This window comes from Martes martes, assembly GCF_963455335.1.
Source record: "Martes martes genome assembly, chromosome: 13".
Lineage (NCBI taxonomy): Eukaryota > Metazoa > Chordata > Mammalia > Carnivora > Mustelidae > Martes > Martes martes.
Window position 1 is genome coordinate 91,244,758 of NC_137901.1, and position 24,917 is coordinate 91,269,674.

The 24,917-nt window shown below is 55.8% G+C and overlaps 1 protein-coding gene across 1 annotated transcript; it reads left to right on the forward strand.

The window, feature by feature from the left end:
• Positions 1-421: 421 nt before the first annotated feature.
• On the forward strand, positions 422-3,355 carry FZD10 (frizzled class receptor 10; the record flags this gene model as incomplete). Its single annotated transcript, XM_080821730.1, has 1 exon — positions 422-3,355. One exon carries the CDS (start codon positions 422-424, stop codon positions 2,165-2,167), a length of 1,746 nt encoding a protein of 581 aa, XP_080677856.1. The 3' UTR covers positions 2,168-3,355.
• Between the last annotated feature and the right edge of the window lie 21,562 nt (positions 3,356-24,917).

Genomic DNA, 24,917 nt, shown 5'->3' on the forward strand with positions numbered 1-24,917 from the left:
TTCTCCGCCCGGGACGCGCGGCGCCGAGCAGCTGCGGCCCGGCCCGGCGAGGCCGGCGCGGGAGGGAGGAGCCGCCGCCGCCTCCAGCCGGCCGGCCACCGTGCGCCCGCGCCGCCGGCCTCCCCGACGCGCCGCCTGGGCGTTCGCGGAAGAGCCCAAAGTTTGCCGCGGCCGGGAGTCGCCGCCCGCCGGGAGCCCGGGGCCCGTCGCGCCTCCCGGTATTGTTGGCCAACTTCGCTCGTCTCCCCCGCGGCCCCCACCTCGGCGGAGGCCGGGGGCGCGGAGCGCAGCGCTCGGGCCGGCCGAGCGGGCATGGGCGGGGGCCGGAGCGGGGCCGGGGAGCCGGGGCCCGCAGCCCGAGCCGGGCCGCGGCGGCGCTGAGGGGGGCGGACCTCCCCGCCGGGGCACCTCCGACGCCAGCATGCCGCGTCCGGGCCCCCGCCTGTGGCTGGTCCTGCAGGTGATGGGTTCGTGCGCCGCCATCAGCTCCATGGACATGGAGCGTCCGGGCGACGGCAAGTGCCAGCCCATCGAGATCCCGATGTGCAAGGACATCGGCTACAACATGACCCGCATGCCCAACCTGATGGGCCACGAGAACCAGCGCGAGGCCGCCATCCAGCTGCACGAGTTCGCGCCGCTGGTGGAGTACGGCTGCCACGGCCACCTCCGCTTCTTCCTGTGCTCTCTGTACGCGCCCATGTGCACCGAGCAAGTCTCCACCCCCATCCCCGCCTGCCGGGTCATGTGCGAGCAGGCCCGGCTCAAGTGCTCCCCGATCATGGAGCAGTTCAACTTCAAGTGGCCCGACTCGCTGGACTGCAGCAAGCTCCCCAGCAAGAACGACCCCAACTACCTGTGCATGGAGGCGCCCAACAACGGCTCGGACGAGCCCTCCCGGGGCTCCGGCCTGTTCCCGCCGCTCTTCCGGCCGCAGCGGCCGCACAGCGCGCAGGAGCACTCGCTCAGGGACGCGGGCCCGGGGCGCGCCAGCTGCGACAACCCGGGCAAGTTCCACCACGTGGAGAAGAGCGCGGCGTGCGCGCCGCTGTGCACGCCCGGCGTGGACGTGTACTGGAGCCGCGGCGACAAGCGCTTCGCGGTGGTGTGGCTGGCCGTCTGGGCTGTGCTGTGCTTCTTCTCCAGCGCCTTCACCGTGCTCACCTTCCTCATCGACCCGGCGCGCTTCAGGTACCCCGAGCGCCCCATCATCTTCCTCTCCATGTGCTACTGCGTCTACTCCGTGGGCTACATCATCCGCCTCTTTGCCGGCGCGGAGAGCATCGCCTGCGACCGGGACAGCGGGCAGCTCTATGTCATCCAGGAGGGGCTGGAGAGCACGGGCTGCACCCTGGTCTTCCTGGTCCTCTACTACTTTGGGATGGCCAGCTCGCTGTGGTGGGTGATTCTCACGCTCACCTGGTTCCTGGCCGCGGGCAAGAAGTGGGGCCACGAGGCCATCGAGGCCAACAGCAGCTACTTCCACCTGGCAGCCTGGGCCATCCCAGCCGTGAAGACCATCCTGATCCTGGTGATGCGCAGGGTGGCGGGCGACGAGCTCACCGGCGTGTGCTACGTGGGCAGCATGGACGTGAACGCCCTCACCGGCTTCGTGCTCGTCCCGCTGGCCTGCTACCTGGTCATCGGCACGTCCTTCATCCTGTCCGGCTTCGTGGCGCTCTTTCACATCCGCAGGGTGATGAAGACGGGTGGGGAGAACACCGACAAGCTGGAGAAGCTCATGGTGAGGATCGGCGTCTTCTCCGTGCTCTATACCGTGCCGGCCACCTGTGTGATCGCCTGCTACTTTTACGAACGCCTCAACATGGAGTACTGGAAAATCCTGGCCACCCAGCACAAGTGCAGAATGAACAACCAGACCAAGACTCTGGACTGTCTGATGGCCGCTTCCATCCCGGCCGTGGAGATCTTCATGGTGAAGATCTTCATGCTGCTGGTGGTGGGCATCACCAGCGGCATGTGGATCTGGACGTCCAAAACCCTGCAGTCGTGGCAGAATGTCTGCAGCCGCAGGTTCAAGAAGAAGAGCAGGAGGAAACCCGCCAGTGTGCTCACCAGCGGTGGGATTTACAAAAAAGCCCAGCATCCCCAGAAAACCCATCTCGGAAAATATGAAATCCCTGCCCAGCCTCCCACCTGTGTGTGAGCAGGCTTGCAGGGGGTGGGGGCGGGGGGGGGGAGGAGGGGGAGCTGGGGAGGGAAGGGGCCGGAGTGGAAAACTTTCCCGGACAGGATACCCTGGCAGTCAGAGCCATGCCAAAACGTGGTGCTTTTCCTGGTTGGTTGGTGTTTTTTGTTTTGGGGTTTTGTTTTTGTTTTTTGTTTTTTTTTTTTGTTTCGTTTTGTTTGTTTGTTTTTTTAATAAAAGTAAAAGAAAAAAGTTTTTACCCTGAAATTCAGGATGCTGTGATACACTGAAAGTTAAAGATGTGCTTCCAGGTGTTTTGTTTGGTTTGGTTTCCAGAAGGAGAGCTCCCCAGTTCAGCAGCCTCTCCGGTAACTGGTTTGCAATCAAGTCAAGCCCCAGAAGAAAACTTTTGTTTTGAAGCTTCCTTACAAACAGAGCTGTGTATGTGCTCTGAGTTGGCTTTGCTACCCATTTACAAGTCAGAGGAGAGGTAACTTCTTTGGACGGTAAAGGACTTCTGCTGGGAGCACTGAGGGACAGAGGAGGGGGAGAGAGCGAGAGAGGCAAAGTGGGTCTCCAGCGAGGAGCCATCCCCCCGGGGGCCCACCCCCAGGAAGGCTGTGTGTGGGACAGCAGCGTCTGTGCAGACAGGAAGAAAGGGGAGCCCCGACGATTTAACACACTCCAATGCATTTGGAGTCACTTAAAATAGACTCCAGCCTTCACAAACGGGCTTTCTCCAAGACAGAAACTTCCAAACCTAACATTTGCAACTGCAAACAATGTGCAATACATTTCTTCCCTCTTTTCGTGAAAATGAAAAGAGAAACAAGTATTTTGCTGTACATAAAGACAACAAAAGAAATCCCAACAAAAGCACGGAGAGGCCCAGCCCTCAGAAACCCTCTAGTGTTACATTTTGTGGCTTTTTAATGGAAACCAAGCCAATGTTATACACGTTTGGACTGATTTGTGGAAGGGGGGGGGAGGGGAGAAAGATCATTCAAAAGTATCCAAAGGGGTTATTGACTCTTTCTATTGTTAGACAAATGGTTTCCATGAATAGTTCATGAAGCACTACACCAATCTAGTTGATTCTCCCCACACCCCAGGGAAGAGCGGTCCTGCTTGTGTATATTTGTAATATATGATATTTTTCATGCTCCGCTATTTTATTAAAAATAAAATATGTTCTTTAGTTTGGTGCTGGTCCCTTGCGTGTTGTGAGGTTCCCTTGCCTGAGTGTGGAGAGAGCAGAGCAAACTTTCTGCCTCTGCTCGCTGTTCAAGTGGATCCTGACTGTGCGTCTCTAGCTAGAGAGATGACTGGTTGTCGTGTGAAACGGCAGATGGGCGGCTGGCGAGGCTGGCAGAGAAAGTTAATTTTGAGTTTCAGTGGAATGACACGCAGGAAACGTGGGAGGGCCGGCCATCGCTGCTGTGACTCTCGGTGGCCGGCTGTGAGGGCTTGGTCGTAGACACACTTTCTCGGGGAGCACCTGGGCACCAAGTGTGGCTGAATCCTGGCGAGCCTGGCCCAGCCTCGGGTGAGAGCTCGGGGGAGTGGGCCCGGCCAAGTCAGAGAATTAAATCAAAATCGTGTTCCGTGGGCCTGATGGGATCAAACGGTACCGAGACAGAGTCCTCTCTGTCAGTCCGAAGCGGCAAGTCTAGGACTTGTTCACAAAACAGGTTATAGCCCCAGACAGGATAAGAGATCTGGTCAGGGTGGCGGGGCATTAAGGAGAAGTCAGTCAGCTCTGTATGTCTGTGAACTTGATTCTTCTCCTGTTTGCGGCTGGAGCGGCAGACACCCAAAGTGGGCCCAGGTTCACTGGTCAGAGGCACAGCGAAATTCCAGTTCTAACACGAAGGATCCAAGGGCAGGGTCCAGGCGTCTTGCCATGGGAAATCAGCAGAGTCAACCAAGCTCTCCGTGGGGTCGTGCTGATGTCAAGCTCCCTGGTGAACAAAGAGCCCTTAAGAATCTCGAATGTGTATTAAGCACTTCCCAAGATGGACCAAAGCCTGGAGTCAGGGCAGCCTGTGTTTCCGAAGAAGGTGTTTAGGAGCTAAGCCCCCTGTTGACCGTAAGACCACCCTCTTGCAGATGCATCCACACCAGAGCTGGGCAAGTGTACGGGTCAGTTTTGGGGGGGGGGGCGCCTCACCTGGACGTGTGTGGCTGTGGCCCGCTGGAGCAGGGCCCCCGGGTGGTTTGGGATCAGGTTCAAGAAACACCAACTAGGTAGGCCAAGTGATTTAAGAAAATATCCAGAATAGCCTAAAGTACATTAAAAAAAAAAAAGTTTAACAAATGCCCACAAACAAAACCTATTTGTTGATCGATCCCGCCCAGTCCCCCAAAAGACCATGCAGGGATACTGATGTAGGGGTGTGTTTATGTATGCAATGCTCCCTTGGGGTGACGCAGGCAAAATAAAAGTGACGTGTTTGGAACAGAGCTTTGAAAAGTCTGGGAAGATAACAGTATCCCTAGCTGGGAGCGTCCAGGTTGAACGTGGTCCCCAGATCCTCAGTCGTACACTTACTGGACTGTCGTCAGCCACCTCACATGGGCACGTGTGTGGGCTGCAGACCTCAGTTCTGGGGAGAACAGCGGGCCGGCCTACAGTAGCCTCTCTCCTGTCTGTTGTCTAGAATGTGTTTCAGTGTGGACCCCCCCCCCAAACTCCAGGGACCCCGTTCACAAATGTCAAAGGATTTTACATATGGCCGGGCAGGTGCCCTGGGACACCGGCTCAGCCAATGATGCGCACCCCTAACCCCGGATGGGACTCCTGAGCAAACGCTCCTTGGGACCTTCTCTCCAGGAGCCACGACCTGTCCCGGGGTCACATGCAGATAATTCGTGAGTTTTACGAGAAGCATCGAGGCTCGTAAGTGGGAAATCTGCAAACAGCACCGTTGGACCTTGGGTCCTCTGTCGCAGCACTCAGACTCGGGACTTGTGAAGGAATTGTCAAGGGCCTTCATGTGGAGACTTCCCTGCCTCCTGGCCTCAGCTCCGGGAAACGGAAGCCTGCCTGGTGACAGATCCGGCAGAGCAGGGAGGTCAGGGAAGGTGACTGCCCAGAATGGCCCTGCAGGCCGTCCCCGGGGTGTTCTTCCTTTGGGACCCAGCCACCCAGCCACTCGTCTGTGTCACGGCCCGGGAAACGGGTCTTTGAGGTCACCGCCTGGTACGGGAGACCCACACCACAGGAAAAGGGCTCGTGGGGGAGTGGGGGAGGCCTCCCAGAGGAGGTTCAAAATAGACGGAAGGCAGAAGGTCCCACACGAATAATTTCATGGCAGGGTGATATTTCAAGGGTGTGCTAGCGGCTAGAGCGCAAGTTAAGAACTGGGAATCAAAGCCCCCAAGAGGGCCTGGCCTGTGCCAGGACCTGGCCCCCGGCCTTGGGGTGGAATGGCAGTGCCAACCGCAGCAATGACAATCGGTCCAGCAGGCCCCTGGGGGCCCCGCCTGCCCGCGGAGGGCTTTACAGGTATATCAGCCCCTGAGGGCTTTACAGGTGTATCCGCGGAGGCCCAGAGAGGGCCAGTAAATTCCCAGGGTCACACAGCAAGTACAGGTTAGAGTCAGGACAGGAACCAGGCAGAGTGAGCTGAGGAGTGGGTACCCAGAAGCAGGGGCAGCCGTGCTGGGTTCGTGCCGAAACAGGCCAGAGGGGACACCTGGTCAGGGAGGGCCGTGATTCTGACTTGGGGGGTCAGGTGGCATTTACCAAGACAGGAGGAAGGAAACAGAAGCGGGCAGGGAGCCATGTGTTGGTGGAGAATGGAAGAGGGATGCAGCGTAGACGGTTTGCGTCAGAGGGGCCTCCGATACCTCCGGGTGGAGGTCAGTCTGCAGGCTGGGAAGGGGGCTGGAGGCACAGATTGGAGGAGAGGTTAGCTGGGGGCAGAGGAAGGGGAGGAGAGTAGAGGGAGGAGGGAGTGAGAAGTAGAAAGTGGGAGGGGGGAGACAAAGGGGGGAAGAGGGAGGAAGAGAGAGGAGGGACGAGGAGGACAGAGGGGGTAGGAAGGAGGAAGGCAGAAGAGGGAGAGAAGGGGGAGGGGGAGGAGGGGGAAGGGGAGGAGGGAAGGGAGGAAGGAGGAGGGAGAAAGGATGGGGAGGAAGACAGAGGAGGGAGGAAGACAGGGAGGGAGAGGGAAGAGGAAGGAGGGAGGGAAGGAAGGAGGAGGGGGAGGGCAGGGTGGGGAGGAAGACAGGGAGGGAGGGAGAGGGAGGGGGAGCACAGGTGGAGGAAGAGGAGGCCGCCTCCTCATGAGAAGGAGCGGTCCCCTAACCCCCGAGGCCGGGGTCTCACTGTCACAGGGGGGCTGCTGGAGATGAGGTAATGGTCTCATCTCGAGTAGGAACATGTGAGCCAGACAGAGGCAAGGGGGGCTCAGAGGCGGGAGACCCAAGCATCCCTCCCGATTACCCCGCCACGCCTGGGCCATTCACCTCTCTCTTTCCTTTAACTCTTGGGCCACCCAAGCAAAACTAAAACGATCTCCACGGGCTGATAGTCTTTAGTCCTCTACCAGAGCCTGGGGGGGCGCTGCTTCCGGACCGAAAACAGACACGTCACGATTTATTCTCCCAGCCGTAGGCACCCTCCTAGTTCCCGTATTATTTCCTTGAAAGGAAGAGAGGAGGAGAGAGAGGAATAGCAGAAGGGGGCGCCCGTGGGTTCCTCACCCTTCCAGGGCTGGGGATCTAATATGGTTTGGGACTGAGCCCTGTCTTGCCCCTACTAGCCCCGGTTTCCAGTCTGACTCGGCCCTGGGGTGAGCTGCTGGACTTTCCTGCCTCTATTTCTCCATCTATGGAATGGGGGTGTTGTTGGTGCCTCCCTCGATACGTGCTCCATGTTTTGAGCAATCCAATTTATCAGTCTGCGTGCCGCACAACCGTCCTAGGATGGACTAAGCTTCCACGTGCACCGCATTCAGATGGCGAGTTGGCAGAGGGCAAACGCTCCGTGCCTACTGCTGGTATGATGCTTCTGCCCCTCCCTCCCCCAGAAACTGAAACCCAGCACGCTAATGAGTAATGATCTTTAAAAAGAATGAGGGTTTTTTTTTTTTTTTTTTAGAAACGCTTTCCCCATGCCGTGTTCGGGTTACACAGAATACCCACTGATCTTTCAAGTTGAAAAGGCAGGCGCGGTGTCTCGGCCGTGGTGGAGAACATGCTCCGTCTTCCTCTTTGAACACAATAACATCACATTCACTTCGCAGGGAAGCGGACCTCAGGCGCGGACACCTCTGTACGCAAATGCGGGAGGATCGCTGTCATGTGCGGGTGGAGGAAACGCGGCCTGACTTCAGGGAAGCTCGCGCAACGCGCTCCCGCAACGTGGTGGGGAGCGTTTTTTAATGTTTTATTAAGAGTGTGAAGGCCAAGCTGGAGGGAGGAGGGAAGGAGGCGTTTGAAATCCGTGCAGATTAAGTTTCCACTGCCGAGGTGAGCCTTGGTAATTGGGGACTCCAACAGTCCCGCCCCTGGGAAGGTGATGCTCCTAGACCCCGCGCCATATCCACAGCCGAGGCGCACTTCTCCAAAGCCCCTGAGTTTCGCTTTGTTATTAGAAGACATTTTAGGCAGGGCGGAGGGCGGATACCAAGCTCGAATCCCGAGGGTCTGGAGTTGAAACGCTCCGTTCCGTCTCCCACGAAGGGACTTCTGCCCTCGGCGGCTTCAAGGACACTGTGATGATGGATGAGAGGCTCTCGGGCGCTCTCTGACGGCCGGGGTCTCTCCCAGCAGATGTCCCCCAAGGGAGGGGGCACTTTATGGCATTCAGGGGAATATTTGCACTAAAAAAAAAAAAAAAAAAAAGAAGGAGGAGGAAAGTAGCAAACCCGCTTAAAAACCCTGATCCTAACAACGTTTTAGTAGTTTAGGCAGAACTACAAAGTCATTACCCCTGACAGATGATCAATCAGGGCCCGCTTTGAAAGGTCGGTGCCGGTGATTACGAGGCACAGGTGCCCACTTTGATCAGCAGAGACAAGGGCCCGGTGCTGCCCCTCTCCTCCCTCGCTCGCGCCTGGGGCAGAGCAGCACCTGTTCACCTCCCAGGCCCGCCCTCTCATAAAACACTTGGATTTTGCCGGCTTTGAGCAAGATTTTTCGTTTGCAGACAGCTTCTCTTCCTACCGTGCGTCTGCGGCTCGATTACCAACCTTGTGAAAATACCACCAAGGTGTCCTTGGGTGTCAGGCCAAAGAAGAAGCCTCAGGTTCAGAAACCGCTTGGGCGGATGAAACTTTTTTTCTTCTTAAAGGGACTTTCTTAAGTACTGGGGGGACTAAATGCCCCCTTGTTCTTCCGTGCTTGGCCTAACACACAGAGGACGTGACAGGTTTACGAAGAATCCGCGATTCTCTTTTGCTAGAAGGATGACATGGGTCTACACAGACAAACACCACGAGAACGAAAGGAAAAAGTCCATTATAAAACGTACCATTCTCCTAAGAGTGTCATGATTGTAGTCATTTTTTTTTTTCAGTTAATAAAGTCCAATGCTACAGGGATGTTCAGGGGAGTGACTGACATCTCTTGGGTGACAGAGGGCATTAGGGAGCAAAACATAAGGAAGGAAAGGGCATCAGGCAAAGTTGGAAGTGTATTTTAATTTCCAGCCCAGCTCTGCCTTCTAAAGTTTTTATTCTTGAAAGTAAGAAGATCCCACTGGGTTAGGTGTGCACATTTTCAGGTGGTCTGGTCAGTGAGGTGGGACAGAAGAACCGGTGTGTGTAGACGGAAGTCAGGGAGGGTTCTAGGGAAGAATTTGCTTCATAATGAAAAGGCAGATGGTGAGGACGCCTGCCTTTTTCCGGCTCATAAGTAGTGTCTGAAAGTTGTACATGGAGCTGTTGCAACCTTTTTGTAACCATGAGGCAATAAACTCAGTATTCAAGCTGGCCCTCTGAGCATGGAAAGAGCTAAGTTCATGATGACTTCATCAAGCCTGACACCTCCAGGTTTCTTCTTACTTGAGATAATTAACTACCTGAATTCTCTGAGAGTCTGCACGCTGGGTGTCCTATGACGGTAGGAAAATATATTTGATATGGTCAACTAGTCCAGTGCTTCTGGACGTTTAATGCGCATACAAATCACCTGGGGCTCTTGAGAAAATACAGACCCTAATTCTGTAGGTCTGAGTGGGACCCAAGAGTCTGAATTTGTAATAAACTCGCAGGTGGTGCTGATGGTTCTCCTGACCTAGTTCGAGTGGCAACCCACCACCACCTGAAGTTTACAGCTCCTCTGCGTTATTCCTGGCCATATGGACTTCTCTTGGGCACCACCACTTGTGTGGTGGTGCCCAAGTAATCTTGGATTACTGCTCGGTCTTTAAAAATATCTTATGTTGAGTTAAAATCTGCTTCCTTATGACTGTTTCCTCCTGGCTCTATCCTGGCCAGGGAGTCTGCTGTACTTCATTTAATTCATTTTCCCCTTGAAAGCCCAGTATCGTTAAAATTGAGTATTACGAGCTCCCTGCATCTATTTCAATTCTTAAAATTGTTGCCCAGACAAAATGATAGTAAGGCGTCAAATTTGAGCAAATACCCAAGGCAGGGAAACTGAAACCCTGGTAAGAAAGAGCTTACTTCTTTTTTTTTTTAAATATTTTATCTATTTATTTGTTGGACAGAGAAAATGGCATGCTCAAGCAGGGAAAGCGGCAGACAGAGCAGGCAGGGGAGAAGCAGGCCCCCCGCTGAGCAAGAAGCCCGATGTGGGACTCGATTCCAGGATCCTGGGATCATGACCTGAGCTGAAGGCAGATGCCTAACAGACTGAGCCACCCAAGTGTCCCAGAAAGAGCTTAATTCTATCAAAAGCCAATGCCCTTTAAAGCTGCAGTGATGCAAACAGCATGGGAAAACAGTGTTAAGATATGAAAAATGATGGGACAGGGGCGCCTGGGTGGCTCAGTGGGTTAAAGCCTCTGCCTTCCGCTCAGGTCATGATCCCAGGGTCCTGGGATCGAGCCCTGCATCGGGCTCTCTGCTCAGCAGGGAGCCTGCTTCCTCCTCTCTCTCTGCCTGCCTCTCTGCCTACTTGTGATCTCTGTCTGTCAAATAAAAAATAAAATCTTAAAAAAAAAAAAGAAAAATGATGGGACAAAATATAAGGTCTGGAAAGAGTCCTAAATGCTTTTGGAACTCGATTTCAAATTAATAAGAAAGAATGGCTTATTCAACCAATACTTTTGAGGCTTGTTTTAGATTTTTTTTTTAATTTATTTGACAGAGAGAGAGAGAGAGATCACAAGTAGACAGAGAGGCAGGCAGAGACAGAGAGAGAGAAGGGGAAGCAGACTCCCTGCTGAGCAGAGCCCGATGCAGGGCTCCATCCCAGGACCCTGAGATCATGACCTGAGCTGAAGGCAGAGGCTTAACCTGCTGAGCCACCCAGACGCTCCTGAGGCTTGTTTTAGATTTGGGGACATTTTTATATCAAATCTCTACCTCATACCTTTTATCAAAATCCATTTGGGACTGTCAAAAAAATGAAAAGTAAAATTAATACTTCTACCAGGGGGAAAAGGTTATCTAAAATTTTCATTCCATGGAGAGAAAATGTTGGTGAATGTTGTATATCACTTATCAGGAGTCTTCTTAACATGACACCAAAACCAAGCTATTTCCCAAAAAAATCACGATTTGACTACATCTAAATTTAAAATTCTGTACGGTGAAAAAAAAATTAATCAAAAATAAAAATTCTCCATAAACAAAATTAAGATGCAAAACCTGTAGCTTCCTGCCCGGGTCTATAAATAGACAATTCAGATGAGAAGAAAAACTTGTGGAAAGATAGTTAAACTCACTAGTAGCAATCAAAGGTACGTGTGTGAAAACAAAGCCATGATTTTTATCTAACAGATCGGCCCTTTCTTTTTAAGGCAGGTAATACCTAGATTTGGCTTGGGTGTAGAGAAATGGGCTCCCCATGCCCCACGGGTGGGGCCATAGAGTAGATCGCCTTCACTAGAGCAAATGCAATGCGGACCCAACACCTTGCAAAACATACATACCCCACGAGCCGGCAATTCTACTTGCATTAAATGTATTGAAAATCGGGAACAACCTACGTTAGACCAGCAGGCTGACTGTTCGATTCAACTGGGGTAAATCCTTAGACTATCATGTAGTCATTGGAGTAATTATGTAGAGACATGTTATTAACGTGGGCGAGTGGCCAACCGTATTACTAAGCAGGCAGCCACCAGCCGGGGGCGGGGGGACCAGCTTAGGCCTCTGGCTGTTTATGATCAGCCCGTGTTCTGATTGGTCTGTACGTACGCCACGTCCGTCGTTAGACATTTTGAATATTAATCTGCTGTTAATTGAACAAGGCGAGTTCTGTGATACGTTCTGTGTCATACCATTTCCTTTTTTGTAAAATGCGCATGTGTACCTGGGAAGACACGAAATGTTTACAGCGGTTACCTATGCTTGGCAGGACTCATGGGTAATCTTTACCTTTTTCTTTACACTTTCTGAATTTCAGTTTTTGGTGATAAATATGTATTATGTCGATAGATACGTCGATAGATAGAATGATGAATGAAAGATGGGTGGATGGATAGATGGACGGAAGGAAGGGTGGACAGACAGATGGACGGACGGATGGATGAGTGGGTGGGTGGATGGGTGGACGGATGGGTGGGCGAGAGAGAGTTTGCAAAGTAGTAAAGACAATAGGATAATTGCCTGCTTCCTTGTAGATCAGAGGCTGCAAATCCAAATGCCTTAGGGGCTCGGAAAACAAGGAGTGAAGCAGTTAGTGGGAGGAGACCAACAAGGAGTCTTATAGGGTCTGTAGGATCTGTGTGTCCCATCTGAAGGGATTCCTGTCGCTGACTTCCAAACCATTGCTGCACGGTAGATTTTGGGAGCTTGGTGTTGACAGAAATTCTGATTTTCCAAGATCAACCAGAAATCTTGATTTTGGGTTTTTTTTGTTTTTTTTTTTGGTGTTGGGGGGCACCAAGTCTCCTGTTTTTAAATGTGGACAGTGAATCAAAACGTGTAAAAACACTGTGCATGGGGCGCCTGGGTGGCTCAGTGGGTTAAAGCCTCTGCCTTCAGCTCAGGTCATGATCTCAGGGTCCTGGGATCGAGCCCCGAATTGGGCTCTCTGCTCAGTGGGGACCCTGCCCCCCCCATCTGCCTCTCTGCCTACTTGTGATCTCTCTCTGTCAAATAAATAAATAAAATCTTAACAACAAACAAGCAAACAAAAAACCCAAAAACCACTGTGCAGGACAAACAAGCCATGTCTACTGGCCTAGCATGTGCATCCCGTGCTCCGGACCCCACACTTTTGTGAACGTAAGTGACAATTATACCAGCTTCCCAAGCGGCACCCAGTAGGAGTGTTTTCCACGGGGCTCTCTCGCTGCTGTCTTCCGCAAGCATGGGGTGTCTCAACAGCTCTGCCCCACCTTGTTCCCGTAAGAGTGCGCGTCCCCTGACCCAAATACAAGGATCACGTTTACTCTGTCGCGTTTCCTTCGCCCCCTCCACCTTTGCCCCTTTACTCGTCCTCGGCTCGCTCTTCTCGGCGGCGCTCTGTTGCGAGCTCTTTCCGACGCCGACTTCTGTCATTCAACCGGTGGTCTTTCCGAGTCTCTGTCGTCCACGATTTGACCCGTTTTTTCCCTGGGAATTCTCCTGGCTTCACCAATTCACGTGTCCTCTCGTCGTGGGGGGTGAGGGGGTCTCCCAGGTCCTCAAGGTCGCTGTTTGGGAACGACCGGGTAACGGCGGTGCAACGGCAGGCGGTTCTTCGTGCGCTCGGCTTTCTCTCCAGCCTGCGGTTCTGGCGGCTCGGGGGGCCCGTCCGTGCGGGCGTTCTTGGGGGTTAAGGCAGAAGCGGGGAGTTAGCTGGCTTGTGAGCGTCCCTGGGAGCCTCCCTCCCAGCTTCACATGCTGTTGGCCGCTTGAACTCCGACAGGCGCCGGGGAAATCAGCAAGTGTCCCAGAGAGGGCTGTGTGTCCTTTTGGGAACCTGCCTGCTAAGCGTCTCCAGCACGTGCCCTGACCCATCGGTGTCTTAATTCTCAGATAGAAACCCAGGCAGGGGCACCTGGGTGGCTCAGTGGGTTAAGCCTCTGCCTTCGGCTCAGGTCATGATCTCAGGGTCCTGGGATCGAGCCCCGCATCGGGCTCTCTGCTCAGCGGGGAGCCTGCTTCCCTTCCTCTCTCTGCCTGCCTCTGCCTACTTGTGATCTCTGTCAAATAAATAAATAAAATCTTTAAAAAAAAAAAAAAAGAAACCCAGGCAGCCTCATCCTAAACGGGTGAACAGAAGCATGTGTGAAGGGCAAATCTCTCACCCCCCAGATGCTCGTAGCTGCGAGAGGTGCGTCGGGTTCTTGAAGGGTCACAACAAGAGCAGAAACTGTGACAACTTCTTATCACAGGGAAAGTGTCCCCAGGGTGGGTAAGCACTGGCAGTCCCCACCCCCCACCCGGATTCATTTGCCCCTTCGATGCTGTGTGGGGTTCCGTGTGTTTAGGGGGATGCCGGCCTCACTGGGTCTCCCTTGGCTCCCTCCATCCAGCTCCCCGTGGAGGTGGGCGTGTGTCGGGTCACAGCGCGTCTCTGTCATCCGGTGGGCACAGGCCCTCCTTCTCCAGGGAGAGCGGGGTGGGGGTGGGGCTCAGGTAACACGGCGACTCAGGGCTTGGAGGTGTCAGCAACGTCTTTTGCTGGAATTAGGGCCCCCAGCCTGAAGACAGGCCGCCTCTCAGAGGGGAAGGTATTTTCGGAGAACGCAAGCAAGGCCATGCTCACATCATGGACGTCTGAGGTGAGCTGTGCCTGAATGAGGTCTACCATGGGCTTTTCAGTCCAGAAATTACTTTTTAGACAGTACCATAGGGTTTCCTCCTCCTTGCAACCCAGTGATGATGCAGGAGCCCAGATCAGGACCGGAGAGCCGAAGGAGGTGAGCGGGGTAGCACGCACCTCGAAACGATGATTCTCGGCAACCTTCCGCGTGCTCGTGATCTGCCGGGTCAGGATTCTGGAAGGGCTCCGCTGGGTCGTTGGGGCTCTGACGGGCTTGATGACGGCTGGGGCTGCGGGACCTCCTTCTGCTCTCACTTTCCTGGCGTCTTGGGCACCCTGGCGTCTCTCTGCCACATGACGTCCCAGGCTCCAGGGTCCGCTCGCAGGATGCCGGCCTCGCCACGGGCAGGCTCCACAGTGGGCGGCTGCCTCCGTGTGCCGGGACTGGGTTCTCAGAGTCTGGGTGCGCCTTCCCCCGGGGCCCGTCCGACGAGGGAGTCTTGGAGCCCACCTAGATTCCTGGAGAGAAGTCGGTTCTCCCCTGCCGGTCCCCACCCAGGAGACGGGGTGTGCCGAGCTCACTCGCAGCAGGGCAGGAACAGCCTCCCTCCATCTCCCGCCATGGGTTCCCCATCTCGGTGGCTCTCGGTGGGATCGCTTGTCCTTGTTAGACTCGTGCGGTCCCCGACTTCAGTGTCACGCTGATGTCTAACTGGAGGAGCTCAGGCCCCAGAAGAGGCTGCGTCGGGAGATTTTGTCCAACATGTTGATGGGTTTGGAGCCGCTGGGGGACCCTAGGTCTGGTCTCCAGGCCAGCGACCAACACTTTTTGTGGGCTGCGTCTGTTTACTTCTGGAAAAACCTGGCTTCCTGTTCCTAAGGGGGAACAGGTTTAAAAGGCCTCATAAAAAAGTGCTCAAACCCGCTTAACATCAAATAGTCCGTCCAGGGCAGCATCTGATGAGTTAAACATAAAGGAATCAGAAACATAAGGGTTGAATTTCCTCGCAGATACACAGAGGTTATAAATTAAGGGGGAGGAATCGTGTCAAAACATGTTCTGGCATCTAGCCAGCCCTGAAAACGTTTGAAAATCGGTTTGGAGACGGTGGATGTACCCGTCCCCTATCTCCACGCATCCCCTCCTGGTTTATTTATTTTTAAATACACGGCGGCGGAATTGCAGACGGGAGGAGCCGCTCTAATTGGAGTTTGACCACATTTTTAAAAAATTTTCTTCCTGCAGGATGGTCCCGCACGGAGACGCCAAACACGCTTGTTCTGTGTTGGTTTTAATTGAGATTTCAAAGAAAGGGCCGTAGCTTTTATAGCTGTTGGTATGGTTCTTATTTAATTAAGGCTCCAGGAAGGATGAAGCTCATTAAACTCAGTGCACGACCGGGGAACGGCTACGTGGCCTTTCTTTCACCTGTTTTTGGGAGATTTACGCACCGACAGCCTTTGCCTCTGGCCACGGGCAGAGCTTACGTGTGGACGGAGACGTGGGAGCCACTGTCTTCAGCGGGTGTAGCAGCAACAGCACACAGAGGCCGTCTTCCCGAGGAAATCTCCACGATCGCAGAGGGTGAAGACAGAGGTGCGCTGCTTTCCTTCTTTTAAGCTTCGCGTTTTTCAAAACTTTAAAAATGTCACAGTTATTAAGAGCGGACACTCCAATGCCAGCGAAAAACGGGGTTTGCAAGCTCATGCATGTCCAGCTCAGTCCTAGGGTCCCTGGAGAAGGACGGCGAGCCCTGAGCAGGTCGAGGACAGAGCCAGAATCCCGAGGGGTCCCCGGTGGGGATGTCCCCCCACAGCTGTAAGGAATCAGCTGTTTCCCTAAGCAGCCTTACCCACCAGCTCTGCTGCGGCTTCCCCGCAACGTGGCAGAGACGGGAAGGACCAGGCACCAGGACCCGAAAAACAGTATGACCTGACCTTCCCAGCCACCTTAGGCCAAGACGCAGGCCGGCCAGGCGCTCGTTGTTCCTGGAGACACCTGTAAGTTCCTGCTCCAGGGCCGTGTGGCTGGGGTGGACACAGGTGTCAGCGCGAGGACAGCCTGGCCAGTCAAGTGGCAGGCTGCTATGTAGCGTCAGCGGCATGTCTGTGTCTGCTCCGTGCCCTGGGCACACCCGCCACCGTCTCTACGTCTGGTGCTTGGCGGGTTCGATCCCTCCAGGAAGCCACGCGGGGCTGCTGCTGCCACACGTGCCCCTGCAGGTCCCCTGCCGTCCCTGCTGCGCCCCCGGAGGCCGACCGCTTCTCACTCTCCCTGAGCCTCCTTGATCTGGTTGCCAGGGGACTGTGCAGGGGTGTGGGGGGGTTCGGGTCCTTGCTCTGTGACGCTCTGGGTCCGCCTGACCCGACAGTGATGGTTTCCCTCTCCACACAGCCCTGCTCCTGTCTGCCTGTGGCTCCTGTCACTGCGGGTCAGCCCTCTGCGGTGCCCCTCCGCACGGCCCCTGGATGGGGAGTCGGTGCTTCAGATGCTCTCCAGGTGAAATCTGCCGTGGTGAGTCCGGGCGGCTCAAACAGGACACCACAGCCTGGGGTGCGTGGCAGCTCACACACGGACTTCTCGGGGCTCCAGACGCTGGGTGGCCCAGATCTGGGTGCTGGCCGGTCTGTCCCCGGCAAGGGTAGCATCCTGGATCACCAGCGGCCACCGACTTGCTGCCTCCTTCCGCTTTCCCCGTGCGGGCAGAGAGCCCGCTGCCTTCCCCTTCCTAGAAAGGCGCTGACCCCATCCGCGGGCCGTGCTTAGGGCCTCCTGTAAACCTCGTCACCCCCAGTGGCCCCAACTCCTCACACTGTCCCACTGGGGGTTAAGACCTCAACAAATGCACTTTTCCGGGGAGGGGGGTGCGGACATAGACATTCGGCCCAGAAACCCCGCTCTGTGCCATCTGCGACCCGCAGGACCGCTGACTGCCCCACGGACCCTTGCGTTAGACCCTTCACTCCATTTCCACGTTATTGGACAGCGAGGGCGAGCTGTGCCGGACTAAAACAGACGAACTTTGCAGCCGCCCGTGAACGGGACCTTGCAGAGCCTTTGCTAAACGCGACCTTCATTCCCACGGCTGCGCAGTGCTGTCCCCCCTTCACGGAGAGATGGTGGGGATGGAGAGAGAAGAGACTCCCGTAACAGAGCAGTTACTGAGCTCCACATGCTTCTGAGTCAGAGCCTGAAGGACCGACGTGCTCAGCAGATCTGGAGATTTTGTTTTAATCAGCCAGTGAGACGCCGGATAAGATGGTGCGTGGCAAGGTCTGCAGCGCTCTCTCCAAAAGTCCCCAGAGAGCAAGCCGCAGACACAGGCAGGTAAATGCATCGGCAATGTCGTCTCCCAAATAGCGCACCGAAAACCAGCCGCGCGGGGCTTGCACGTCTGCAACCTGATCCTGCCCGTGTCTGCAGCCCACACCTGCCCAGGTCAGCGCCGGGCACGTGCCTGCAGGCCAGGCTCTCCCAGCTCCACGGCTCAGGGACACGGGTCATTCTAGAACCACCACCGTGCTGCTCACCCCGAGAGCCGTTCTCCAGGGTGCATGCCATCGGCCAGTGGGATCCCTGATGTTCTCTGGTTCGGCCACTGCCTGCCTGCTTCCCTCCCCTCCCACGTTCAGCTTGGTTCTTCTTTAGATAATTTATTGAGGTGAAAGTCACATAGCATAAAATCAAGTGTCGGAAGGGAACAATACAGGGCCCCTCAGTTTTTCCACGATGTTGTGCAAAGCGCCATTTCTGCGGAGTTCCAAAAGCTTTCCGTCTCCTCCGCAGGGGGACCAGCCACACACTTCCCAGAGGAGCCACCTGACAGGTCCTCTCCAACGTTCAGGGCTCAGGACACAGCCCCTGCCCCACCCCCCCACCGCTCAGGGTTCAGGGCTCAGGACACAGCACCCCCCCCCACCGCTCAGGGTTCAGGGCTCAGGACGCAGGCCCCCCCTCTACCGCTCAAGGCTCAGGATGCACAATTACTCTCATCATCTTACTGTCACTCCTGCCTTGAACCTGAATCTGTGTCCTCCTCCAAGATGGAGGCCGCACTTATTCTCTCTCTCCCAGACCCTCCAGGATTTCCCATGGCTCATTTTTACATTTCCCCCAAAACTTAATGAATAACCCCCCTGCAGGGGACCGGATTATGTCCCCCAAAGGATAGGCCCACCTCCGGACATCTGCCTCTGTGGATGTGACCTTCTTTGGGAACAGGATCGTCGCAGATGTCAAGTCAGAGGGCTTGACACTCTGTGTTTAGGGCGCCTTCGTAAGAGGAGGGAGAAGCTGGTGGAGACCCAGAGACCCCCAGGGAGAGGGAGAGGGAAAGACAGAGTTCGAGACCGGAGTGATGTAGCCACCAGTGAGGGAGCCCCGGGGACCCTGGGAGCCCAAGAGGCAGGAGGGAGGCTCTTCACACCACAGAGGGGGTGGGGGCCTGCCCAGACCTTGCTTTCAGACTTCTGGCCTCCAGGGCTCTGAGAGAACACGTTTCTGTTGTTTGGAACCACCCAGTTTGGAGTCATTTGTTACAGCAGCCCCAGGAAACTAATACACCCTGCAAATGTGTTTATAGAGCGGTTGTCGGCAACACGGGAGTGCCAGCCGCTCGGCTCAGTCCAAGCCTGCCTCCCGGCGCCCACCAGCTGTGCCGCCGCGGGGTCTGGGTCTGTGCGGCACGTGAAGAAATCACTCCTGGAGCAGCGAGGGCCACATGAGTCCGTGTTTGTGCCTGTTCGGAACACCGCCAGGGACCGTTTGCCACACTGTGTCCACCCTTGTCTTCTCAGCCCATCAGCGGTGCATGCGTGACCCACACTCGGGCCCTCAGCCCATCTCCAAGCCCTCCTGCCCTGTGCACCTGTACCTGGGGACTGTTGGGTCAACGTTCGCCTCTAACAGCCCTGCTGCACTCTTCTGCACCCGAGTGGGGCCACGGGCCGGGTCTGCAGCCCCTCGTCTGGAGCCGCGCGGAGGCCCGTCCTTGTCCTGCGGACCCGACGTGTCTTCCACGCCCGAGTGTGCCGCAGAGTTTCCATAAAGCCCGTGGGTGTGGCCTTCTCCGCAGTCCTGCTCCCCCTGCGGGGGTGACTGTGTTTTTATGGGCTTAGGAGGAGAGAAATCTGTGGCTGCTGTTATGGAGGGAATACGACTCCAGAAATAGGCAGGCACGGCCCGGGGCTCCCTGAAGCTGCGGCTCGGAGACACACCCAAGGGGGCCGCACAGCGTCACCCTCACCCTGCCCGCGGTGCCCCGAGCACCTGGAGATGGCACCGGAGACACCTTGCCTGTGGTCTGCCGCCCCCCAGCGCTGTCATTCTGGGGCTGAGGGCTTGCTGTGTCCTCCGGTTGTAGTCCCCGAGTCCCAGCCGCTGTCTACGTGCAGGACAAGTAGGAACAGGGTACGGTCGAGAGCTCACTGGGCGAAGACCACATGCTCCCCGGGCTGCCACCCCAAATCCTCAGGTCCTGGGTGCTCAGGACGCAGTCTTGCCACATGGTAGGAAACAAAAGCGTCAGCAGAGTCCTGGGCCTCAGGCTCTAGCCTCTCAGGACCGGAGGGCATGCACGGCCCCATGCTGTCCGTCTGTATTTGTCTCGGGCGGCGGACATGTCCAAGCGCTCTCCACGGGGGCCGTGCCCCATGGCCCCGCCTGGCCTGTCTGTGCTGTGCGGGGACAAGGGTGGGAGGTGGCCTGCGACCTGCCAGGTCCCTCGATCCTCCTGGCCAGGCCCCCGTCTATCCAGCATCGGCACTGGCCCCCGGGACTGGAGGGAGGGAGTATGCCTGCCTGGGGAGACGGGTGGTGTGGGATGCAGAGCTATGTCTTGGGGACGGTCGTAATTGAAGTGCACGGCTCGGGGATCCCAGGAGCCACACGGCGGAGGAGACTGGGCCCTCCCCGCCCTTCCATGGCTCGCGCTGACTCAGGCTTTCGGGGCAAACAGACAGAAGCAACTGCACCTCGTTTGTAATGAAACTTCAAACTTCAAAGGCAGAGCAGCTGTTTCCTGGGACTGGGCGCCTGGCCCCGAACGCCTGTGCTCCTGGCCCATGCCAGTCAGTGCCGGCCACAGAGCAAAGTCGAGGAGGACATTTGACCATCCGAGTCCCGGAAGCCAGGCTGGTGGCCTTAGGTCCCTTGTCACGATCTGCTAAAACCCCTTTCCCATGGGATGATCAGCGCGTGAGTTTCTCAGCCTGCACGTCTGCTCAGGTTCTGCCCCTGCCCGAGCCCACTTCCCGGCTCCGTGCATCAGGCAGGTGTCTAGGTAGCGAGCAGCAGAGCTAACCCCACAGCCGTCTTCAACAAAAGGGGACTTTGGGGCGGGGCGTGGGGGAGGCAAGTGCGTAGGAGGTGGGAAGTCCAGAACCGGGGAACAGGAACCGCGGGCCAGGTGTGCTCCTGTCCCCAGGCTCTGCGCGGCGCAGTGAACAGAACGACGTCCAGCCGTCCCCACTTGTTTCCATCCTTGCTGGGAAGTCCTAGCCGAGCTGGCCCCCCGGCCCAACCTACACCAGATGCTATCCCAAGCTCGGCCGGCTGGGAGACAGGAGGTCTCTGGGCTTCTGTGTTGGGAAGATGAGTTTCTAAGAAGCCTGGTCCTGCTCGACAGACGTCCTGAGAAGATCGGGCTGGGGGGTGGCTAGCCCCGTCCCCACCAGGTACAAGCATCAGCAGAGTGACAGGAACACCCCAGGTGCTAGGGACACCGGGTAAGTAGTAAGTCAGTGCAGCCGGTGCTGACCTTGGCCCAGGGTACCGTTTTCCCGCCCACGGGGCTGGGACTCCAGGTCCCCTCTGAGAAGACTTGGTATATTCCCTGCACCTCCTGCATGCTTCCCGCCCCTGCCCACCTCCCTGCCTGGACGGCCTCCGGGGGCCTCTACAGAGAGCAGCCCCTGTCCAAGCCGCTGGGATAAGCTGGGGCTCAAAGCGGGGGGCTGGCCTTGTTGCCCAAATCTGGGGAGACGGTCTCCACAGGACCCCAACCCGTGCTGGTCTCTCGCCACCCTCGGAAAGCAGGCAGGCCCATCCCCGGGGTGGGGGGGACGGGTGGCAGGCCCCTCCTGCACCAGCCTGGACCGAGACCCAGCAAAGGATTAAGCCGAGGGCTTTGACCTTGAGGCCGCCTCCCCAAGTGCAGGAAGCTGGAGAAACCAGACCCAGCTAGAGGCGGGGCAAACAATGCCAAGTCCTCTGCACGCGCTCCGTCCGGGCAGCTCTGGCCCCACTGACACGTCCTCTCGCACCCGTGCAGCGCTACCCAATAGCCCCCCACAGAAGGCGTCTCAGACGCCAGAAAAGTCCCGGCACCAAAACGGTATCTTCAAGGGTTTACTATTTCAAAGGGAGCATTAGAGAGAAGCCAGCACGGGAAATGCTGGACATTCACTCACACATATTTTATACTTAGAATTGCTTTTGTTTTGAGCTATTTGCGGGGGCGGGAGGCTGTTTGCAACATTCGGCAGTGTCATCTGTGTGTCACGCCGCCCGCTGGCCCGGCACAGCCACAGAAAGGCCAGTGGGAGACCCCAGTCCTGCGACACTCGATGCCAATAGCTCTCCCCTTGGTGCCACGGGATTTAAAATGACTGCTTTTCTTCTTTGCTTTCCACTGGTGAAAATTCCTTGGATGATCTCCCTGGTGATTTTTGTTTTCCTGCAGCTGATACCCGCCTCTGTTTTAGACCTCAGGTTCTCCAAGCGGGTGCAGGGGCCCGGCAGGTTAGCATCAACGGGGTAGACATAGGAAAGGACCAGCCTCCTCTCCCTGGACCCACTGAGTCAGAGTCGCTGGGATCCACGGTGGCCGATGGTGAGTGCGGCGAAGTTCCAGAACCACCGACTTCTCAGAGCAAAGCGGGAAGCCAGGAGGATAGGCCTCGCCAGGACGACATCCCTCGTTTGCAGGCACGCCTCCCGTGTTCCCTGGGACCCTCCCAGCGAGGCCCATCAGCATCTCACGGGAACTGTATAATAAAATGTGTTACATTTATTAATTAGTTTGGACGGTGGTGAGAGCTGGTAAATCTACCCAGGCCCTTTTTGTCTGAGCCTTGGAAAAATGTTTTGGTTTCCTTCCTGGTTCCACACACCATCCTGGGAAGACAAAACAATGCACAGCTGGTGTGAGTTGTGTCTTTGTTAAATATATTTGTACTTTTTTTCGCTTTCTTTTACATTAATTTGTTTCTTTTACTCCGATTTCTTTCATCTTTTTACTTAAATGATATTTTGAATTTGCATGTATTCCTCATTTTATGTTCCTTGGAGAGGTGTGTGTGTAACTGTATCATTTTTGTATAGTATTTGTTGCAGTTATCAGATTCTTGATTTAAGTGTATGTCTTTCTTCCCCCCGTTTCCTGTTCTCTCTCAAACGTTCTTCTTAAAGAACTCACTAAAGGTGGTGGAATGTCCCACGGGAGCAGCCTTGGACACGTTCTGTCCGTCCTAATAGTCTGTGTGCTTGTAATTGTTTTTCTGAGTCTACGGATGAGAAGTCTGTTTCCTGTCTCCCTCGACAGACCTTCCGAAGACCAATTTTTATTCTTGGAAAGACGAGTTTCCCATCGATACCTTCATAATCACTCTCGCGCTCTGGTCAGGAAACCCGGCGACGCTGACACTTTCAAAACGGGCTGAGGTTTCTCGGCGCCCCGACGGCTGTCCCCATCCGTGGCGTGTAGGCACATTAGCAAGGGACCCGCTTTCTGCGGGGCCCAGCGTGGCTGTGAGTTGTGGTCATTCTTAGCCATAAGTGTCGGGCGTTTCCTCGTCTCCTCCGTTCCACTGGGAAGCAGGAGGTCTGTGGGGACTGCTGCAGGGGCTGTTCTGTGCAAGGAAGTTAGCAGAAGGGTTTGCCGCTGGGAGGCGAACCCCACAATCAGCAGGTTGGGGGGGAGACGCAAAACGAGCAGTGAAAGTCCTAGCAAGTCGGTAAAGCGTCCTCACCAGGGCAGCCGCGGTCCGTCGAGCCTGACACGGGGACCTTGTGTGCTGAGGCTAGCGGGGGCTGCCTTTATTTACGGGGGCGCTGTGCGGGGCCCTCTGGGCAAGGCGATGTCTGCTCTCTGTGAAGGAGAATGTCAGGAAGGGCTGCTCTCATGCGTGTGCCTGGCGTGTGCGTGTGTAGGGAGGGGGGGTATAATGAGCCCAAGCAAGGACGAGCAGAGGGGGTCTAAACGCTGGGTCTCACGACCCTTTTACACCCTTCAGACTCGCCGAGGACCCCAGAGAGCTTTTGTGAGGTTGTATCATACACCTTGTTGGAAATTTAAAACTGAGGATATAAAAAAATATTTACTTACTGGTTTGAGAATAACAATAACAAAGCTGTTGCGTGGTAACAAAAATAATATATTTTTGATGGGAAAATGACTGTATTTTCCAAAACAACAACAACAACAAAATAGGAGAGGAGTGGTTGTTCCCAGGTTTTTGCAAATCTCTTTGCTGTCAGCCTCGTGAAACACGACTTGGCGACATCCCTGCCCCTGTTCTGCCTGCGGCCATGTGGCCTTTGGCATAACACTCCGCTCTACTTCTGTGAAATAGTGAGAGTGAGAACATGTCTCGGACCCCCCAGGGGTCCCCGGATCTCCGTGGAAGAGCCTTTTATTACTTTTACTGTAAGTAGTTGAAGAATTCTCCAGGGGGCTTTGGTATAGTTACAGGAGAGGAAGGCGAATTGGTCCGAAGGGCTCCTGTAGGAAACACAAGCGGGAGGTACACCAGTTGTCCTCTGCCCCACAAGCGCCTTCTGCGTGTCACATGGTTTTAGAGAAAGAGCGAGTCATGGGCAGAGCCTGCCCGACACGGGTCTGCGCCCTGTCTGCCGGCCCCCAGCAGTGAGCAGAGTTCTGCTGCGGGTTCCCACTTGTCTCTAGTTTGGCTGAGATGCGGGGGAAGTTGCCACACGCGACCAAGGTGTCCAGACCGGCTGCCTCTGTGTCTCTGACTCCAGCAGCACGGAGGGGCGTGGCCCACGGCGAGGTGTCGCGATGTGGTCCGGCCACCCAGGTTCCTTCCGTCTTGTTGCCCTTCCAGCCCCAGAGCCTCCCCCTCCTGTCTCCCCACAGCAGCTGTGTTAGCGGCAGCCCCGGGGCGCTCAGCCAGCAGGAGGGGAGACAAATAAGGGCGGTGGGCAGAGCAGCTCCTCGGCACAGGATGGCTCCGGAGACCGGCACGTCGCGTCACTCCGCGTCCACCTCCAGCCGAGGGAGGGCGCACCTGCGGGCTCCAGGGGAGTGTCCACCTCCAACCCAGGAGCATCTCTTTCTATACAGAAGGGAAGGACTCATCCTGGAAAGGCTGACATGTCCAGAGGCCCTCGGTGGTCTTGGTCCTTCAGCTTTGACCTTTCGTCCTGGGTCCACGGGCATGAGCCCTGGTGGAGGGCGAGGTCTCAGACACGGCGTTTACGTGGGAGAGCGACGACCTGCTTCCCTCCTGCTTCCGTCGGCTCGGACCGCTGTACTAGATGACCCGAGGCCGAGTGCTTCGAACCACGCACATCTATTTCTCAGAGCTCCGGAGGCTGGGAGCCCGAGGTCAGGGTGCCGCATGCTCTGGATCTCGGGTGAGACCGTCTTCCTGGTTCGCAGAGGGCCGTCTCCTCCCCGTGGCCTCACGGGGCAGAAAAAGAGCAAGCTGGCTCCTCTTAGGCGGGCAGGGATCCCGTTCCCGGGGACTCCACCCTAATGACTAATCCCCTCCCTGACGCCCCACCTCCTAATACCAACATCGCAATTAGCCTTTCAACACACGGATTTTGGGAGGACACGAACATACTGTAGCCCATTGTACTTGGCGGTACTCCTCCTAAGGAGATGTTCTTTATCGAGAGTAGCCAAAAGGAAGGCAGCTCTTCTGGCGGAACAAGAATCTTCTAGAAGTTTTTTCAGTTCCCATTTGG